The sequence below is a fragment of the Lutra lutra genome, chromosome 13 (assembly GCF_902655055.1).
Source record: "Lutra lutra chromosome 13, mLutLut1.2, whole genome shotgun sequence".
Taxonomy (NCBI): Eukaryota; Metazoa; Chordata; class Mammalia; order Carnivora; family Mustelidae; genus Lutra; species Lutra lutra.
Genome location: NC_062290.1, coordinates 95,080,906 through 95,100,930, shown reverse-complemented (window position 1 = coordinate 95,100,930; position 20,025 = coordinate 95,080,906). Strand labels below are relative to the sequence as shown.

Here is a 20,025-nt window from a genome sequence, read left to right as displayed (position 1 = left end):
GCGGAGGGTCTAGGGCTGGCGCTCCGGGAGCGCGGAGCGAGACTCGGATCTCTACCCGGGCCTCCCCGGTCTGAAACGCCCACGAACCCACCATGGGAGGCCGCCCTCGGGTCCACCTCGGGGCCGCGCTGGGCCGGGGATCCGGCCTGGGTCTGTCCGAGCAGGGAGCTTGGAATTCCCCGGGTGGCCGAAGGGAGAGTAGGCGGGGCGACGGCGGAGATGCGGAGAGCCCCAGGGCGCGTGGAGCAAGGACTCCCCGCTCCACCTTCCCCCACCCCCACCCCCACCCCTCCAGGCGCCCCCACAGCCAACCACCGCCACCTGGCCCCCTGCCGGCGACCAGCGCCCCCTGCGGAGAAGCGCGCTGCCGCCCAAGCACGCCCCGCCCCCGCCCCGCCCCGATGTGGGCGCCGCCCAATCGTAGGGCCGCCGGCGCGCGCGTCACGGGTGCCCTATTGTTATGCAAATATAAGGCGGGTAAAAGGCGGCCGGGCGCGGCGGGCCGGCGAGAGCAGCTGCGCGTGGGGAGGCGCGTGGTGCCCGCGTGGGAGCCGCAGGAAGCCGGGACCCCGAACGCGCGGCGCCGCCGCCGGGCCCACAGGCCCCCGCGAGCGCAGTGCCCGCCTCCGTCGCCCGCCCACCCGGGCGCGGCTGGATGCGGCGGGGGCCCCACGGCGGCGGCCCCCGGCCCCCAGCGCCCGGAACGCCCAGGAGCGGCGTGCGGGGCCCGGGGGCTCCGCGCCCTCCATGCGCCGAGGCGCGCCCCGAGACAGCCAGAGGCCCGCGCCGCAGCCGCCGCCGCCGCCGCCCGCGCTGAGCCCCGGCGCGGCCCGCGGCCCGCGCCCGGCGGCAGCATGAGCCAGGCCGAGCTGTCCACCTGCTCGGCGCCGCAGACGCAGCGCATCTTCCAGGAGGCCGTGCGCAAGGGCAACACGCAGGAGCTGCAGTCGCTGCTGCAGAACATGACCAACTGCGAGTTCAACGTGAACTCGTTCGGGCCCGAGGGCCAGACGGCGCTGCACCAGTCGGTCATCGACGGCAACCTGGAACTCGTGAAGCTGCTGGTCAAGTTCGGCGCCGACATCCGCCTGGCCAACCGCGACGGCTGGAGCGCGCTGCACATCGCCGCGTTCGGCGGCCACCAGGACATCGTGCTCTATCTCATCACCAAGGCCAAGTACGCGGGCGGCGGCCGGTGATGCCCGCCCGGACCCGGGCCTCGAGCTTGTCGTCTGCTGTACCTTCCCGCCAACTACCTCGGTGCGCGCCGGGCTCCCCGGCCCAGAGGCCACGACGAGTCTGGCGCGCGCGTCCGCGCCCACGGGGGCCGCGCGGCGCCCGCTGCCAGGGGTCGACGCCCCCGCGCGGCCGACCGGACCCCGGGCGGAGGGCTTCCCACGGCCCCGCCCGCCGCCTCGTGGTGGGGGGGGCGTTGTGCGGGAGGTGGGGGCGGGGCGCGGGCTGCAGCCCCTTTGAAATTTGAGTCTCGCTACCAGCAAGTTCGGAGTTCCCGAGACACCGGATCCTCCGGGCAGAATGTTTTCTCCCGAAGGTGGAAAGCGGGCGGCGGGGACGCCGGGCTCAGGGCGCCCCGCCGCCCGCAGGGCCCGCGGCCGAAGCCCAAAGTCTCCTAGGGGCCACGGCGGGGCGTCTGCGGCCCGGACGCGCGACGGTGGGGACGCTTCGCTGATCCTGGGGTTCTAAACTATTTATCATGTGTGTGTATATTTGTGGGTGAAGTTTGTGCGCCTGATTTGTTTTTTTTGGTTTGTTTGTTTTTTTGTTTGTTTGGTTTTTTTTTTTTTTTTTTTTTTTGGTTTGGAAAATACTGTGCGTGGTCAGTGCGGTTATAGGGGAGATGCATTTCTGTTTCCTAGTCTTAAAACTAAACTTGAGTCTGTCGTTTCTTGGTTGCACTGAAAATACCGCCCAGCCCGATGGTTCTCCCGTGCTAGTCCCCCTGCCTCCGTTCTCTCTCCCCTCCCCCTCCCCTCTTTCCCCTCCCGTCTCTCCTCCTTACACTCAGACACACAGCTCCGAGGGAGTTTTGGAAGCCCCGGGCCTCCCTCTGCCCTCTCCTGGGGAGGCCACCATCCCCCAAACCTGCTGGCTTTGCGGAGCCTCCTCGGCGGCATGGGTGCTCGGGTGTGGCGGTGGGGGGCGGGGCGGAGGGGATCATACCTTTTCTAGTGAGTTCTATTATAGTTTGTTGAACACTTTTTTTAAAAAAGTAAATGGATTTGCCACGATTGAATGTCATAACATTTATGACAGAATATAAAATATTAACATATTTTAAGCCAAGTTTTAGGTGTATTTTTTGAATCTTGGTTATAAACCCAATTTTAAAGGGCGTTGTATCCAGCGTTGTGAAGGCAACAGTGTACCCATATTTATATTTTTATAAAATACCTATAAGACTGTGAATCTCTTGTGCTAATTGCTGAGTGAGTTGAAGGACTGTTTTGCCCCTCTTCAGTCTCCCGGAGCTTCAAGGACCCGATTCGAATCCGAAAAATCCTGTCATGGGGGAGGGGCCGCGCGGGGACCTGGGCCGGAGGCGGGGCTTCTGCGTCACTTTCTGTCCCGAAAGGCGCCCTTCCTGGTCTCCGAGGTTCCAATTTTCTATGCAACCCCACACCCCTTGTTGTTTTGATCCTGAGAAATAAAAGGGAGGCTGAATTATTCAAATTTAAATGAGGCTTCCCCTGGGTAGAAGTGCTGCTGACCCTTCGTGCAAAAATGGGGAGCACTTGAGGACACAGGTGGGTGGAGGCCCTTTGTGCGTGGCTGGTCAGCCCCGGGCAGTCATCTGTGGCTTTTTATAAACCCTTGTGTGAGCAGAATATATTGATAATGTCAGTGAAGCAAGCAGACATTGAGACAGGCACAGATCACTCCAAAAGGAGTTTTTCTGTATATTTTTTCTAGATGCAAATACCTTTTTAATTATGTTAATTAATGTTAAGACTTTCTAGGCTTATATGGAAGCTGTGTGTGGGTCCTGGTATGATCACTTCTAACTGGATAAAGTCAGCACATTCCTGAGTGTACGAAATAGACTTGTAGCCCAGCATGAAAAATTTATGAATAAATTTTTCATTGATTTTTTTTTAATTAAAAAAGTTTGTTGGTTCTTCTTGGTCTTGGCACCCAGGAGGAGGTCAGGCTGCAACATGCCGGGCGCCGTCTACACGGCGCTTGGCTGGTCTTCACCAAAGACAGCCTGGCTCTGGGCTCAACTCAAGGGCCAGCCCCAGTCGGCCCCGTATGGGATTCGTGAGGTGCCTGGGGAGGACCCTCTCCCACCTGCGGGGAGCCAAGGCCACCCTGAGAGCGCCCAGAACCAGCCCACAAGCTGCTTCCCCAGCTACCTGGCAAAGCAGCTGAGGCCTCTATGTGGAAAGTTCTTGAAGCTCTTCCCACCCCCCAGGCAGAGATGAAGCAGGCCCTCAGATGACTGGGCCCTTATGCCCACCACCGCTTTCCTTTGCTGTGGGTTTATGCTGGACCATGGGCTGCACATAAGGGGTGTTTCTTAAATCTGGGGAACATCCTCGCTGTTCCCTCCTGACCACTGAGAGTCCTGTTTGTTCTCTCCGCTGGGCGCTGGGGACGCCAGCCTGCCCCCCGGGAGCACAGGCTCCAGGGTAGACCGTTTGCCTGGGTGTTCGAGGGGAGCGCAGAGCTGGGCGTCTGCTCCTCGCGCCTACAGGATGAGCAGAGCCTCTTGGCGCACGGACCTGGGATGCCCCCAGGGCCCTGGGGCCTTATGAGAACGGAGTGCAGGGGAGGTCAGCAGTGGATCCCGAGGAGGGAGAGCCGGAGAAGGGTACAGCTTTTTCTTGTACCTCAGAGTCCTCTACAGTAGCCAAAGGGCGTCAGCTTCCTGTCAGCCGGTGCTCAGTGCCGGTCCCGCAGATACACTGCCCTTCCCACGCTGGCAGCTTCGGGGGCTGTGCCTTCCAGGTCCTCCTCTGCACACCCTGCTCTGTTCTGGCCCCGAGGGCTTTCTGAGCTCGTTCTCCTGCGGGTGAGATAGGCATTTGCGGTCCCCTCCACTGGCCAGGAGACTGGCCTCGGACACCCGCAGAGGGGAGGGGAATCTCCGATGCAAACCGGCTCCCAGGGGAGGTGGTGCCCGCTGCACTGGCGGGCAGAGTGCATGGAGGGTGCCAGGCCTGCCAGGCCTCGAAAGGGGGAGTTGCTTCGAGAACATGGGCTTTGCGGGGCGTTCCGGAGAATGCAGTCAGGCCTGGGCACTCTGGGTGGCCCGCGGGCAAGCAGGACCGGACCTCCAGCTCCCTCGAAGGCACTGTCGCACACGAGAGATGGAGGAACCCGGCTCAGAACCCGCAGCTAACGCTCCCAGCCTCAGCTGCCAGGGAGGGGTCTGGTTCCCAGGCCCGGTGGAGCAGGAGCACTGGGACACCTCCCAGGCACCGGCCGCCACCCTGGGAGACTGTCTGCCAGTCCGTGGTTCCCGAAAGTCCTCCCTCTGTGAGACGCATTTGACTGAGAAAGGCTTTGTGCTGCTCACAGAGCAATCGTTTTCTCTTCAGCACGGACAAAAAGGAGGCCAGGCCCTGCTCAGCCCCACAGCTGTGGAGGAGGCCTGGTGGGGTTTGGGGGCCTTTCTTCCCTAGGTGCTGTTCTGTGCACAGACGCCCCTGCCCCCCAGCCTGGGCCCTGGCTGCTGGTGAGGGACCCTGGGGTGCCAAAGACACGTATTCAGGGGCGGTTCGCGGCCCTTTCACTGGTGGTGGCCCCAGGACACAGACGCACACGACAACCACATCCCTCCTGCCACCGTCTGGGGTCAGAGCTGTGAACAAATGAGCAAGCCAGGCAGGGCAGCTTCTCTGCCCAGAACGTCTGTGCTCAGGAACCAGTGCCAACCGGGCAATGGTGTCACCTGGGAGCCCCTCCCCAGGAGGCCCTGCAGGGGCAGAAGCCTCCTCTCCAGCCTCTGTGGCCAGCATAAGAAAGAAGTCAGAGCTGACCTCTCTGTCTGGCTCCCAGGATCCACAGGTCCGCTGTGGAGGCCAAGTGCGGGTCCCAGCCAGGAGCACTGAGGACACCCAGGGCGGAGGGGTCCCGTCGGCAGGGGCTGGGCTGCTGGGAAGTCCTGGGGTGCTTGCCAAGGAGAAGGGGAGACAGACCAGAAGGACAAGGGTAGGGCCTCCCCCACCACCCCCAACCAGGAGTGATGGCGGCTCCTGTCCAACTGTCTGTCTCTCTGACCTGACCCCAGCCAGACACAGGAAGTGTTTACTGTTGGAATGGATGCCAGAGGGAGACCAGGAAATGCAGGAAAATGGTCAGCCAGAAAGAGTGATGTCTAAAGTCAAGAGGCGTGGGAGCCAGGACAGAGCCTGCCAGAGGAGGGAGGGCAGGATTTGGAGGCCAGACCAGGGAGGGGGGGTTAGGAGAAGCAGAGGGAAGGGGCTGCCCTCAGGCTCCCACCCCCAAAGGTCTGGGGGCTCAGCGCAGGGCCCACATAGGCAGGCTGGCAGCTCAAAGAGGCGGCTGTCCACCTAGGAGGGAAGGAGGAAGAGGGTGCCAGACACCGGGCAGCTGGGGAACAAAGCCTGGGCCCAGGTCCTGAGGGCCTGGGCGAGAGGGGGCCGTGGGAGGTCTGGGAACCTCCCAGACAGCTCCTCCCAGAGGCCTCCAGCGCAGCCTCCTCCTGGGGCTTGGGTTCTCTGGAGGCCGCCCTCCCCCACCTCCCACTGCACACTCGCCTCTGTGGCCCCGCTCCCCACTCCCCCTCCAGCAGTCCCCTCCCCTCCGTCGTCGTCGGGCGCATTCTTCTGCTTGGCTGTACGTCGAGCCGTCCTCCGCGCGCGCGCGTCTGTCTGTCTTTCTTCTCCTGCACCCTCCAAAGCCATGGCCCCCATTCATTCTCGAGGCCTCTGCCCTTTCCTCCGCGCGGGTCCCTGCTCGGCAAGCAGCTGCTATGCTAATGAAGGCGGAGGGAGGTGGGGGACCGGCAGGCAGGGGGAGGCTGGGGGGCCCCGGGAGGTGGGGGGCAGCAGAGGCGCAGGAGAGAGGCGCTGGTGGGGGAGTCCCGCTGGAGGGCACGGCTGGGGAGCGGACTGAGGGGACCGGGCGGGCGGGGGAAACCGGCGCGGCGAGGTTGCAGGTTCTGCACTGGGAGGGGGGCGCTGGGCTGGGCAGTGGGGACCTGGGCCCGGGATGGGGGGCGGGCACTCACAAAGGCCCGGGTTGTGTGGGGGCCCGGGGGCTGCCCCCGCCGCTCTCGACTCAAAGCCCGTCCTGCGCACCCACTCGCCAGGCGCGGGGTGTCCGGGGTAGAGACCAGCTGTCATCTCTGTTCTGGGGTCACGGCCTGGGATGCGCAGCCCCCACCCCGCGCCCCGCAGACCCTACGGCGCTTGCGGGCCGCAATGCGCACTCCGCTCGAGGGGGTCTGAACCGAGACGGATGGTCGGGCGCTCCCGCCCGCTCCAGGTCTGGAGGGTTGGACACTGAGAGGGGTACGGGGTGGGGGAGCCCCCCAGAAGCGCGCCTGAGGATCCCGGGCCTCAGTGAGACTGGGGAGGGGGCCGAGCGGGAGACGGAGACCCTGACCGCCGCCACCTCGCCCCGGCGTCCGAGGGCCTACGGGGGTGGGGTGGGGAGAGCCCCCCCCCCCCCACCGCGAGCCTGGCTCTTGGCGCCCGGTAAGCCTCTGCCCCTTCCCGACCTCGCCCCCCGGCTCAGGAGAGAACCCACGAGTGGAGGCTGCGGGGAGCGTTCCCAGCGGGTGGGGGCTGTCGCGAGGGGCATCCCGCGTTAGGGGCCCCCGGGAGGGCCCAGCTCCAGCGGGGGCGCCGGCCCAGGACGGCGCTGCGCGGGCTGTGCTGCCGCCCTGCGGCCGCGGCGTGCACTGCGCCACAAGCCCCGGGGTCCCAGGGTCCCCGGCAAGCACTACCCCGCAGGCCGTTCGCCGCGCCCACGCGTACACTCCCGGCCTGCTGAGGACACCCTGGAGGCCGCCCCAGGTCTGCGGAAGGGGCAGGTGAGCGGACCCCGTGGTGGTTCCCCAGAGGAGGCGGGGCCTGGGAAGCGAGCCCATCACGGTCGGGCAAGTGACCGGCTGCGGTGTGCTGGTCTGCCCTTGGGCCCAGCAAGGAAGAGGGGCACCCCAGGGCCCTGGGGCCACAACGAGAGGATGGGCAGCAGGAACCAGGATCTGTCACAGCCCTGTGGACGTGGCCCCCTGGGGCCTGTCACACTTCGGGACCCAGACCACGTCTCAGACCAGCCATGGGGGGGTGGGCGAGGGGGGCGCCCAGATCGCCGCCCAGAGCCTGGAGCCTCGGCAGAGGGGGCTGGGGAGGGTAGAGTTGGCACTGGAGTTGACACCCCTGATGTCTCCGCACCCCCTTCCAGGGGACGTGGTGACAATGGGCAAGTGAGAGGAGGGAGCGTCTTTTCTGACTCCCGCCTGCTTAGGGCTGGGGGCTGGAGACCCACTTCACACCTGGCCCGGGCTCCCCTAGTGCATAAAACCCGCTCTGCAGGTCTGCAGGTCTGTGGGACTCCCCACGAACACCCTGGGAACGAGGGCCCAACAGGAAACCCCAACGAGGAAACCAAGCCCGAGACACCCCATGAACCCTCCAGCCAGATCGGACAAAATCCAAACCCGCAGTGGCCTTAACTAGACACAATGTATCTCTCAACGGAGAAGTCGGAGTGGGTGGTCCGGGGTGGGTGCGGCCTCACTGGCCAGGCCCCTCCGATGCCCTGGGCTCTGCGGGGTTTCGACCACATGGCTCGGAACGCGGCCCGTCAAGTCCGCGTTCCTGCCAACAAACGGGAAGAACTAGCGCTTGGAGCCTCTCCTACAGGATCACTTCCCGGAGAGGAGTCGGCCTCATCTGCTCACACCCCATTGGCTAGGGCATTGTCACATGACCAGCCTCGCTGCAAGGGAGACTGGGAAATGTAGTCTCTAGTCAGTGCAGCTCCCTGGTTAAATGGGGTCATAGAGAAAGAAAGGCTGGTAATTTGGAGGTGGGTAGGCGGGTAGCAGCCAGTGCCTGCCTTGGTGACATCAACATCGTCCAGGCCATGTTGTCAGGTGACAGGAAACAAAGGCAAAAGAAAAATTATACTTCCTTACTGATGTAGGAAAGACGTTAGGGTTCAAAACCTACGGCCAAGAAAGAATTCTTGAGATGTCTTTGGTGCAAAAAGGTGATTTTTGTAAACCATGGGAACAAGACCCATGGGCAGAAAGAGCTGCACTGGGGTCATGAGGATCGCCCCGTTACATACTCTCAAGATGGGAGGGGGTTAAGGGTAGAATAAGTCTCTAAGGGATTTTGGAAGCAAGAGTTTCAGGACATTGAGAGGGTTCGCTATTGTTGGGAAAAGGTCATTTATTACCATCTAATAAAACCTTAGTCGTGAGACCCTGGAGATGTCTATTGGTGGGCCCTATGGGGGATGATTGACAAAACGTATGTTGGGGGTTTTAGAGATAAAGGAAGTTTCCAAAGGAATTTTTTTACTTTAAAGTAGACTTACAGGATCGTGGGCAGAGAGGTGAGGGGAGTCAGGCCAGGATCGCCTTTTGCCCTCAGCAAAGTATTAACAGGGAGGCAGCTGAGTCCCTAGAGGAGGGTCACTCTCCTGTTTCAAGGACTTGTCAATGGGCCATAAGGCCTTGTTTCTTCTGCCTTTGTTTCCTAGATCACTTACTACTTACAGTTTGCTCAGGGAGCAAGGCTGCTTGTCCTTCTGCCTGCCACTCCCCCTGCTCGTGCTCTCTCGCTCTCTCGCTCACCCTCTGACAAATCAACAAAATCTTAAAACAACAACAAAAACACCTTTCTGCACCAAACACGTCTCAGGAACCCTTTCCTGACTGTTTGCTCCGAACCCCAACATTTCCTACCATCAGGCAGACCTGTCGGTGTTTCGTGCTGTGTCTTGTCTTCCCCAGATGCAAACACATCCAGCACCGAAGGCTTGGAAGTCTGTGTGGCACGACCTTCTAGGGACTAACACTGTCCAACGATGGACAGAACAGAAAGAGAACAGGGGCGCACCTGAGCACGGAGAGAACCAGCCTTGGGCTGCACCGGGATCTCCGCTCCCAGCAGGGCCCAGCCTACCGCACGCCGAGGGGACGGGAGAGGCAGGATGCTGGCACGTGGGGCGTGGGTACCGATGGGTCTAGTAAGGCTAGGTCAAGGGTGCCCTCTGGTCCTATTTTCCACGGCAGAGCCTGCACTACGGAGTTTGCGTGGAGCGGGCAAACTGCAACGCTTGGGTAGCCAGCAGGAGAGCGAGCCCCTTTCAGAGGCTCAGGAAGGCCCTCAAGAAGGCTCCACTGCCCGCACAGGAGAGAAAGGGCGGTGCGCAGTTGTGCCCAGCCCTTTGGCCCAAAGGCCCGGTTCCCTTCAGCTCCGCCTCCCTCTCCCTTCTGGGGAGGAAAGTAATGACTAACCCGGCACATTGACTTGCCAAGGTCATGTTGTTAATAAACGACTCCTTCTCAAGGCTTCCTGTGGTGTCCTTCTGTGGGTGGCTTCTTTTCATTTTATTCTAAGCTGAAAGAAAATCGTTAGGTTTATCATTATTCTGAAACGGCAACTTTATTGCCGCGTAATTTATACACAACAAAGTGCCGCCATCCGGAGTGTGCTAAGGGCCGGCGCTGTCAGTATGTGACTAATTCCACAGAATATTTCCTTCATCCCACGAAGCTCTGCCATGCCCCCCACCCCGAGTCAATTCCTCCTCAGCTCAAGCCCAGATCACTGCCAATTGGATTTCTGTCACCATGATCGGCTGCACCTGTTCTAGAATCATATATAAAAGGGTCATGTGGGATGTGCATTCTTGGTGTTGCTTCTGACACTTGGCATAATGCTTTTGAAACCCAGCGTGTTTTAGTAACTTCTCGGGGGTGTTAGTCTTTTTTTTTTTTTTCCTTCCTATTTTTTCTTCACTAGAAATGTCTGGCTGGTACCACACCAAACTCAGGTTAGGTCTCAGTGGTAATGTTTCATTCGACAGAATTACCATCCCCGGTGTAGGTGCTGGCGTCACAAGGAGTCCCAGAAAACTCCGGCAAGCGCAGGCACGGGCCCATCCACACACGTCCCGCATGGGCCCAGCATTGCCAGTGCGGGTTACAGCTGATGCCTCCTCCTGGACACTGAGCCCTAAGAACTGAAAGTCCGACCACAGAGTGTCCAGAGAGCCAGCCCTCCCCGGGAGAACGTTCTAGTCTTAAGGCATCGAAGGCTGTGCCCCCAAGACCCCCAGGCTCTTCTCTGTCAGAGGTGAGAAGAGGAAGCTGTCTCACTGTCACTTTGCAGGGACAGATCTGTGAGCGGCCAGTCGTGCGATGCAGTCAGGAGACAAAAATCAAGTCTATTTCCGCGTCCTATCCATTAACATGCAAAAAACAAGACTTTAAAATACGATCACAAATAAATAAATAACAACACCATTACTGTAACATCACAGAACATAAAATGAAGGATGCGTGAGGCCTCCAGCAGCACACTTCAGAACGTTGCTAGGAGAAATCCGTAACCGCCAAAATCACACAAGAACTACATCATGTTCGTGGTCTGCAAACTCAGCGCGGTGAAGGTGTCTGTTCCGCCCAAACTCATCTACAGAGTCATTGCAATCCCACTCGGAATTCCAGCAGGTGTGCGCGGGTGCGTGGGTGTGCGTGGGTGTGGGTGTGCGCGTGCATGAACTGAATCCTCTCCTCCAGGCTCACTTCCTAAGTGGCTCCCGCCACATCAGCTCCCATGCCACTGGGGGTGAGGACACTTTTCTTAAAGACAACACCAAAAAAGCAAGAAACATAAAGGGGAAGAGCAATACACACATGACATCTTTCATCGGATGCTGTTGGGAGAGAAGAAGACGCCTCCTACCGGGCACGAGAGGATATTTGCCACCCACATAATTAACAACAGGTTCACACCCAGAATTTATAAAGGACTTCCACAAATCAGTAAGAAAAAGACAACCCACTCCAAAATGGGCAAGAGAAGCAAATCAGCACTTCACAAATCACCCAGGAGATGCGAGTTAAAACCACAGTGAGAACCACTGGTGACACCAAATGTCGGGGAGCACGTGGGGCACCAGCAGCTTTCCCACATGGGCATGCAAGCAAGGGGAAGAGGCAGAGGCAGAAGGAGAAGCAGACTCCCCACTGAGCAAAGAGCCTGATGTGAGACTCCATCCCAGGACCTTGAGATCATGACCTGAGCCGAAGGCAGACACTTAACAACTGAGCCCCCCAGGCACCCCAAAAGAGTTAAAGGAAAGTATGATGGAAATGACTCATCAAATAGGGAACATCAGTTAAAGAGAAGTTATTTTGAAAAAATGGGACAGCTATGGAAAATACTTTGTCAGTTACTTAGAATGTTAAAAGCGGTGTTGCCCCAAGACCCAGGATATATCACTCTTTTCCAAGCCTCAGTGTATACCCAGGATAAAGTTAAACACATGACCACACAGGAAACTGTATGCAAAAGGTCACAGCAGCATTATTCATAATAGCCAAAAACAGAGGGGCACCAGGGTTGCTCAGTCAGTTCGGTGTCCAACTCTTGGTTCCAGTTCATGATCTCATAAGGTCATGGAATCAAGCCCCGAGTTGGGCTCCATGCTCAGTGGGGAGTCTGCTTGAAAATTCTGCCCCTCTGCCCTCCCCCTGCATTCACATGCTGTCTTTCTCTCTCTCTAAAATAAATCAATAGGGGCACCTTGGTGGCTCAGTGGGTTAAGCCTCTGCCTTCTGCTCAGGTCATGATCCCAGGGTCCTGGGATCAAGCCCTGCATCGGGCTCTCTGCTCAGCGAGGAGCCTGTTCCCCCCCCCCCCCCCGCTTACTTGTGATCCCTCTGTCAAATAAATAAATAAAATCTTCAAAATAAAATAAAATAAATCAATAAATCTTTTTTTTAATAGCCAAAAAGTAGGAAAAACAAATGAAGATACAAACACAATGTAGGATATCCATGCAATGGTATATTGTCCAGCAATAAAAAGGAATGAATCACTGGTACTTGCTTGAAAACCGACCTTGAAAACATTCTGCTATGTAAAAGAAGCCAGACACAAAAGGACAAATATCGCATGATTCCAGTTAAACAAACTGCCTAGGGCTGGGTGGAGGGGTGAGTAGAGGGATGGGGAGTGAGTGCTAATGGGCACAGGAAAAAAAAATGTTTTTGAGATAAAAACGTTCTAAAATCAGAGTGTGGTGATGGCTGCACAACTTCGTGAGTAGACTAAAGCCATCAAACTCTGAGCCTTACACAGTAAACTGTGCGGTGTATGAATTCTAATCTTAGTAAAAGAACATTTAAAAAATCTTTTAACTATGCGTAGTTTTGTAAAGGAGATTATTAATAAAAAACAGAGATCCAGGGGCACCTGGGTGGTTCAGTGGGTTAAGTGTCTGTCTTTGGCTCAAGTTATGATCCCGGGGTCATGGGATCAAGCCCCGCGTCAGGATCCATGCTCAGCGGGGAGCCTGCTTCTCCCTCCCCCTCTGTGTACTCTCTCTCTCTCTCTCTCTCTCAAATAAATAAATAATCATAAAAAAACAAAACAAAAAAAAAAAACAAAACAGAGATCCACTAAAAAGGGACAGTTGGCCCCTGCCCTCCATGGGTCTGGGATTCAGGATGTCAGCTTGCTATCAAAAGCCCCAGCACAAAAGGGCACCTGGGTGGTTCAGTCAGTTAAGCATCTATTTATTTATTTACTTATATTTGCATCCGGCTCTTGATATCAGCTCAGGCCATGATCTCAGGGTTGTGGGATCGAGCCTGTGTCAGAGCTCAGTGGGGAGTCAGCTTGAGATTCTCTCTACTTCTCAAATAAATAAATGTCTCTCCCTCAAATAAATAAATAAATCTTAAGGGGGAAAAAAAAAGCTCCAGCACACAGTGGACACCAAGACGTGGAGAGTACGGTGCTTCCTTCATTTTGGGCATCTTAAGAAGTGAAACCTGTAATCCAGTGATGTTGATGAAACCACCTTCAAGACACTCTCAAAATCAGTCTCATACCTTTACAACTTGGTCCCAAAATGTGTCATCCAACTTGGTCTTGAGGGACTCTGGAATATTTTAAAACCTAAAAAACACATCTTCACAAGATGAAGCTTTCTGACCCTGAGGGTGTTTTAAAGAACGGACCACCTGTTCTTTTTTTTTTTTTTTTTAAGATTTTATTTATTTATTTGACAGAGAGAGAGATCACAAGTAGGCAGAGAGGCAGGCAGAGAGAAAGAGGAGGAAGCAGGCTCCCTGCAGAGCAGAAAGCCAGATGCGGGGCTTGATCCCAGGACCCTGGGATCATGACCCGAGCCGAAGGCAGAGGCTTTAACCCACTGAGCCACCCAGGCGCCCCCAGACCACCTGTTCTGAAAGTCATTCTGGAAAAAGAAGTTCCCAACATTTTGCACATTCCTGGGGGAAAAAAGTGTCACCAATTCCATCACTTTTAGAAAAAAAAAAATCAAGGTGCACTACAGCTGCGCAGTCCCCTTTAGAAAGTCCCCCAACTCTTGAAAGGAGGCTTTGTTGTGTCTTCCTTCATCTCAGCCACTGACGTTTCTAGAGACGAACTGGTCCTTTCCTTTAGAATCTTCAAATATTTTTGTAGATATCCATCACTTTCCATTCTGTCTGCAAAATGTTTCAATTCTTCAAAAAGAGAAGATGCTTTGGCTCTGAAACTTCCAAGATTGAAAACAACAGGTTTTTGTGATACGAAATTGGAAGACAGAAGAAGAAGGAGAGACAGAGTAGAAGGAGGAGGAAGAAAGAGGAGGAGGAGGAGGGAGCAGAAGAGGAGAAGGGAGCAAAGGGGGAGGGGAAAGAGAAAGAAGAAAGAAGAATGAAATGGAACAGCTGGAGTTAACAAGCACGATAACTGAAATGAAAAGTCCCTGAGATTCTGGGCTGGAACAACTGGAAATTCACATTCACAAAAAATTAATCCAGACACAGACCTTGTACCCTTCATTAAAAATAAACCAAACAGCTGTCTGGGGGGCTCAGTCAGTGAAGCCTCTGACTTTGGCTCAGGTCATGATCTTGGGGCCTGGGATGGAGCCCGGCATGGGTCTCCACACTCAGTAGGGAGTCTCCCTCACCCCCGCCCTCAGCCCTCCCCTCACTTGTGCTCTCTCTGTTTCTCAAAATAAATAAATAAAATATTTCTAAAAAGCTGAAAATGGATCTCAGACTTATATGTAAAATGCAAAACTGCAAAACTTCTGCAATGAGGAAATCCAGATAAGCATGGGTTTGACAATGATTTTGAGATTCAAAATCAAATGCACAATCCATGAAAGAAAGAAATGATCAGTGGGATCTCATTAAATATAACATCAAGAGTGGACTCAAACGCAAACCATGGAGCCTGAGCAATAACAGCTTGTCAGCGCAGGGTTCACAACAGTACCAAACACACTGCTGGGCAGGTGGATGTTCACAGTGCGGGAGGCTAGAAGCACAAGGCATCTACAGGAAACCTCTACATTCTTCCCAATTTTGCTGTGAACCTAAAACTGCTCTAAAAAAAAAAAAATAGTCTATTTTGCGGGCACCTGGGTGGCTCAGTCAGTTAAGCAGATGTCTGCCTTCGGCTCAGGTCATGACCCCAGGGTCCTAGGATCGAGCCCCGAATCGGGCTCTCTGCTCACCGGGCTCCCTGCTTCTCCCTTTCCCACTCCCCCTGCTCGTGTTCCCTCTCTCACTGTGTCTTTCTCTGTCAAATAAATAAATAAAATCTTTTAAAAAAAAGAAAAAAGAAACAATATAGTAGACATCTTTTAAAAAACAGCCTATTTTTTAATCCATTCAAGGGATCAACAGCAGACTTGAAAAGCCATAAGAAATAATCACTGACTTTGAAAACAGATCAACAGAAATTATCCATTCTGAAGAAACAAAAAAGAAATAAAGTAAAATAGAGCCTTACAGGCCCACGAGACATTATCAGGAATTTAAAAAGGCATATGATGGGAGATGCAGAGGCAAAAGAAAAAGAAGCAGAAAAAAAATATCTGAGGAAACACGGACCCCAAATTCCCAACTGGATGCAAAATATTCATCCACACCTCAGAGAAGCTCAGTGAGAGCCACACCTAGACCTATCAGAGAGAAGATGGTGAGAATCAGAGACGAAGAGAAAACCTGAAGGCAGCAAGAGAAGAAGGGCTTCTGTGGGGATAGACAGTGAAATGACAACTGCCTTCTTGTCAGGCACGGTGGAAGCGTGGACAGTGACGGTATGACGTTGTTAAAGAGCCAAGAGGAAAGAACCATCAACCAAGAACTCCACATCCATCAAAACGCACCGAACGCATTTGCTACGTGCAAAACACTGCTGAAAGAGATTAAGAAGACCTACATAAATGGAAAGAAACCCCATGTTCATGGATTGGAAGACTTAATATTGTCAAGATGTCAATATGCCCCAAGGTAAACTACAGCTTCAATGTAGTCAATTACACGAACCAGACGTACAACGGTTTCTGCAGAAATGGAAAAGACTGGAATTTGGGTGTATATCAGCTTATAAAGAGACCTAAAATGAAAGGCTAGAATCTGAGAGTACATATAGAAGGGTACACTAGACGAAACATAAACACAAACTGAAACAGTCTTTTTCACAAGGAGTATAAGGGGATACTGGAAAAACTATGCCAATAAAATTGGACAACTTATGTGAATTGGATAAACTCCCAGAAATTCCTAGAAAGCCATAAATTATGAAAACTGACTTGCAGAGTTTGCAGATTTAATTAAGAATACAGACCTTGAGATGGAGAGAGTATCCTGGATTATCCAGATGGGACCAATCTAGTAGAATGAGTCCTTAAAAGCAAAGACATATTCTTGGCTGAGTTCAGAAAGAGATGTGAAAGGTCGGAGAGATACAATGTTACTGGTTAGGGAATGGAGACAGCGGTGGAGAAGCCAAGGAATGCAGCCTCTCGAAGGAGGAAAAAACAAGCTGACCAACTTTCCCCAAAGCCTCCAGAAAGAAATGCAGCCTTGCTGATACCTTCATTTTAGCCTACTTTGATCCAATTTGGATTTCTGACCTCAAGAACTGTAAGATAATAAATTTGTGTTGTTTGAAGTCACTATGTTTGTGGTAACTTGTTATGGCATTAGCAGAAAACTGTCACAACTATCCTGTACCAAAGCCAGACAAAGACATCACAAGAACACAAAACTTCAGACCAATATCCCTCATAAATACAGATGCAAAAGTCCTGGACAAAATATTAGCAAACTGAATCAAGCAACATATAAAAATGATTATACCCCATGACCAAATGGGATTTATCCCTGGAATTCAAGGTTGGTTTAACATCTAAAAGTCAATGAAATAGAGGTGATATTGGTTAAGTGTACGACTCTTGATTTTGGCGCAGGTCATTGTCTCAGTGTCGTGAGATGGAGCCCCACAGGTGCACACATGCTCTCTCAGAAAGAAAGAAAGAAAGAAAGAAAGAAAGAAAGAAAGAAAGAAAGAAAAAATTAAAGAACATGAATCCATGATCCCCTCAATAGGTGAACACATCTGACAAGATCCAACACTCATTCATAAAACTCTGAGCACTCAAAGAGTAGAAGGAAACCTTCTCATGCTGACAAAGAACACTACAGAAAGCCCTATAGCTAACATCCTGCTTACTGGTAAAAGACTCAATGCTTTGCCCCTAAGAACAGGAATACCACTTCTGGTCAACATTGTACTAGGAAGTTCCAGGGAGTACAGTGAGGCAAGAAACAGAAATAAAAGGCATAGAGATTGGGAAGGAAGAAGTAAACTGCCTTTATTTGCAGAAACATGATTCCATATGTTGAGCACCTTAAAAACCCGTACTGAGAAAACAAAACAAAACAAAAGACTGATAAGTCCCACAGGGTCGCACGATTCAAGACCAATATACAAGATTCTGTTTTGTTTTCAGATTTATTTATTTGACAGAGAGAGAGATCACAGGTAGGCAGAGAGGCAGGCGGAGAGAGAGGGGGAAGCAGGCTCCCTGCCCCGACGTGGGGCTCGATCCGAGGACCCTGAGATCATGACCCGAGGCGAAGGCAGAGGCTCAACCCACTGAGCCCCCCAGGCGCCCCTCTGTGTTGATTTCATAGACAGTCAGTGGAGAGCGTGGGCGTGACCGGACACTACTGCATGTGCAATGGCGTCGCGAGAACGAAGTACTCCAGAATACGCTGAAGACAGAGAGTGCAAGGCGTGCACACTGAGCTACACACCTCGTCTCCAAGGAAACTGAAGACTTGGGAGCCTGAGCAGCTCCAGGTCTGGGGACTGGAAAGCTCAATATGGCTAAGATGGCGGTTCTCCCCCAACTGGTCTCTAGAGTCAACGCAATCTTTTTTTTTTTTTTTTTTAAGATTTTATTTATTTATTTGACAGAGATCACAAGCAGGCAGAGAGGCAGGCAGAGAGAGAGGGGGGGAAGCAGGCTCCCTGCCGAGCGGAGAGCCCGATGTGAGGCTCGATCCCAGGACCCTGAGATCATGACCTGAGCCGAAGGCAGAGGCTCAACCCACTGAGCCACCCAGACGCCCCTAGAGTCAACGCAATCTTTATTTATGCACAGAAATCGGGTTTTTGTTAGGGTTGTTGTTCTCTTTGTAGAAATCGCCAATCTGATCTTAAAATGTATACAGAAAGGCAAAGGGTCCAGAACAGCCAGAACGGTACTGAAAACTAAGAACAAAGTTGAATGACTCACACTTTCCAATTTCAAAACTAACTATAAAGCTACAGAAATCAAAAGAACGTGATCCCAGCAGAAGCACGGACACAGGGAAAGAGAACGTAACCGAGAGTCCAGAAACAAACCCTCGTCTTCATGCCGGCTGAACTGCTCACAAAGGCGGTCCTGTGCAGTCGTCCGCGGCGGCTCGGTTACTCCCACAGTGGAAACCTAATCTGGGCGTTGCTGGGAAGGCATTCTGTAGAGGAGATTCAAGCTCATAATCAACTGACTATACAGAAAGGACACGATCTGGGCTGACCTGGGTGGGCCTGATCCAAAATGTGGAAAAGACTTATGAGCGCAAGTGCGACTCCACCTCCCCCGGCTCAGGTCTGAGCCCCGGCCGGCCCTTCCCCCGGCTTGCCCTCCCGTGTGGGGGCCTCCCATGGGCGCTCTGCTCTGGTGGGCCCTCACTGCAGCCGGCATCAAGGCAATTTAATGGAGACAGGACAGACCTTTCACCGACACAGAGTAAGATTGATTTTGACCTTCATGTCACACCATGCATAAAAATTGGTTCCAAATGGTTCATAGACCTACATGTAAGAGTTAAAACCTTAAAACCATTTAGAGGGGCACCTGGGTGGCTCAGTGGATTAGGCCTCTGCCTTCGGCTCAGGTCATGATCTCGGGGTCCTGGAATCGAGCCCCACATCGGGCTCTCTGCTTGGCAGGGGGCCTGCTTCTCCCTTCTCTCTGCCTGCCTCTCTGTCTACTTGTGATCTCTCTCTCTGTCAAATAAATAAATAAAAATTTAAAAAAAAACATTTAGAATAAAGCACAGGGAAAAATCTTTATGGTCTGGGAGTAACCAAGGAGTTCTTAGAAACATCCAAGTCGTGATCCATGAAAGAAAAAAAATGGGTACATTTGACTTCATTAAAATTAAACACTTTTGCACTTCAAAACACATTTTTAATTATGAAAATTAAGAACAACCTATAGACTGGAAGAAAACATATGCAACATACATCTGGTCAAACATGGCCGGCCGGGATATACAGCGACCTCTTACCAGTCAACAATCAGCGAAGCCACCAAAGAACGTGAATGTCTGAGCAGCACATGGGCTTGCTCAAGACAGTCAGTTACTAGGAAAACACAGACCGAAACCACCCACGTCAAACCAATGTTAAACCAATATGACACCCGTGGCTGTCACGTAAGAGACCGTCAGTAACAAGTGTCGGAGAGCATGTGGAGAAGCGATCATCCCCACACACTGCTGCTGGCGTGCAAAATGGCACAATCACATTGGAAAGCAGCTTGGCCGTTTCTTTAAGAAATCGCACAAAATGTTCATGTGACTCAGCAATTCTACTCTTTGGTATTTATTCACGATAAAGGAAGACGTATGTACAAATAAATTTGGGGCAAATGTTCCTTGCACGATTTATGCATCATAGCCAACAAGTGCAAGCGTGCAAGTGTGCAAGTGTGCACGGAATGTGTCTGGTGCACACGACGGCACACTGGCCCGCGGCAGAAAGGAGAGCACCCAGGAAGCCAAGCCCTATGGCTTGGGTGAACTTCAAAAGCCATATGCTAAGGGAAAGAAGCCAGACACCAAAAGCTAAACACAGTCCACATATAGGAAACGCCTTTTAGAAAAGGCGAAGCTCAGGAGACAGAATGAGCGGTTGTCTGAGGAAGGGGCGGAAATGGTGTTCACAGAGAATAAGCAGGATGGGGCTCCCTGGGGTCGCGGAAAGACCCTAAGCCTAACTTGGGGCATTATCTGCACAACTCTGCAAATTTACTAAAAATCATTAAATCACCCACTGAATGGGTCAATTTTGTGTCATATGAACGCGACTTCTATCAAGCTGTTCTGTTTCTGTTTGTTTTTTAATTAAGCAAACAGGAAAGCTACAGCATGAAAACTAACCCAGACCCGTGGCGGTTGTGAAGTCAGGTGGTTCAGGGATGTAGGAGGCGGGCAGCGATCGGTGGACAGTCATCTGGAAGCGCCCTGCTTCCTGGGTGGGCTGGGTGCTCGCTTTCTGAAAATTAACCCTTTACGATACCAGCCAAACCTATGGTTTTTAGGAATAAATGCAGAAATGTGAGCTAGATCTGTTGGCGGAACGTCACACACGTGAGTTCAAATACATGAATCAGGCCTGTCAGCCGCCTGGTGGGGTGACGGCATCACACTCGCCACGCTGACCTGCGGATGAGCGCGATTCCCGTGAAAATCCG

At 53.4% G+C, this 20,025-nt stretch overlaps 1 protein-coding gene and 1 long non-coding RNA gene across 2 annotated transcripts; both read left to right on the top strand.

Moving 5' to 3' along the window:
- The first annotated feature begins 492 nt into the window (after positions 1–492).
- On the top strand, positions 493–3,124 carry NRARP (NOTCH regulated ankyrin repeat protein). Its single transcript, XM_047698709.1, has one exon. The coding sequence runs from the start codon at positions 855–857 to the stop codon at positions 1,197–1,199; it is 345 nt and encodes a 114-aa protein (XP_047554665.1). The 5' UTR covers positions 493–854; the 3' UTR covers positions 1,200–3,124.
- Positions 3,125–6,184: 3,060 nt separating this feature from the next.
- Positions 6,185–9,519, top strand: LOC125082873 (uncharacterized). Its single transcript, XR_007122130.1, has 2 exons — positions 6,185–7,024; positions 7,538–9,519. It is a non-coding gene; the product is annotated as an uncharacterized LOC125082873 (long non-coding RNA).
- Positions 9,520–20,025: the final 10,506 nt, after the last annotated feature.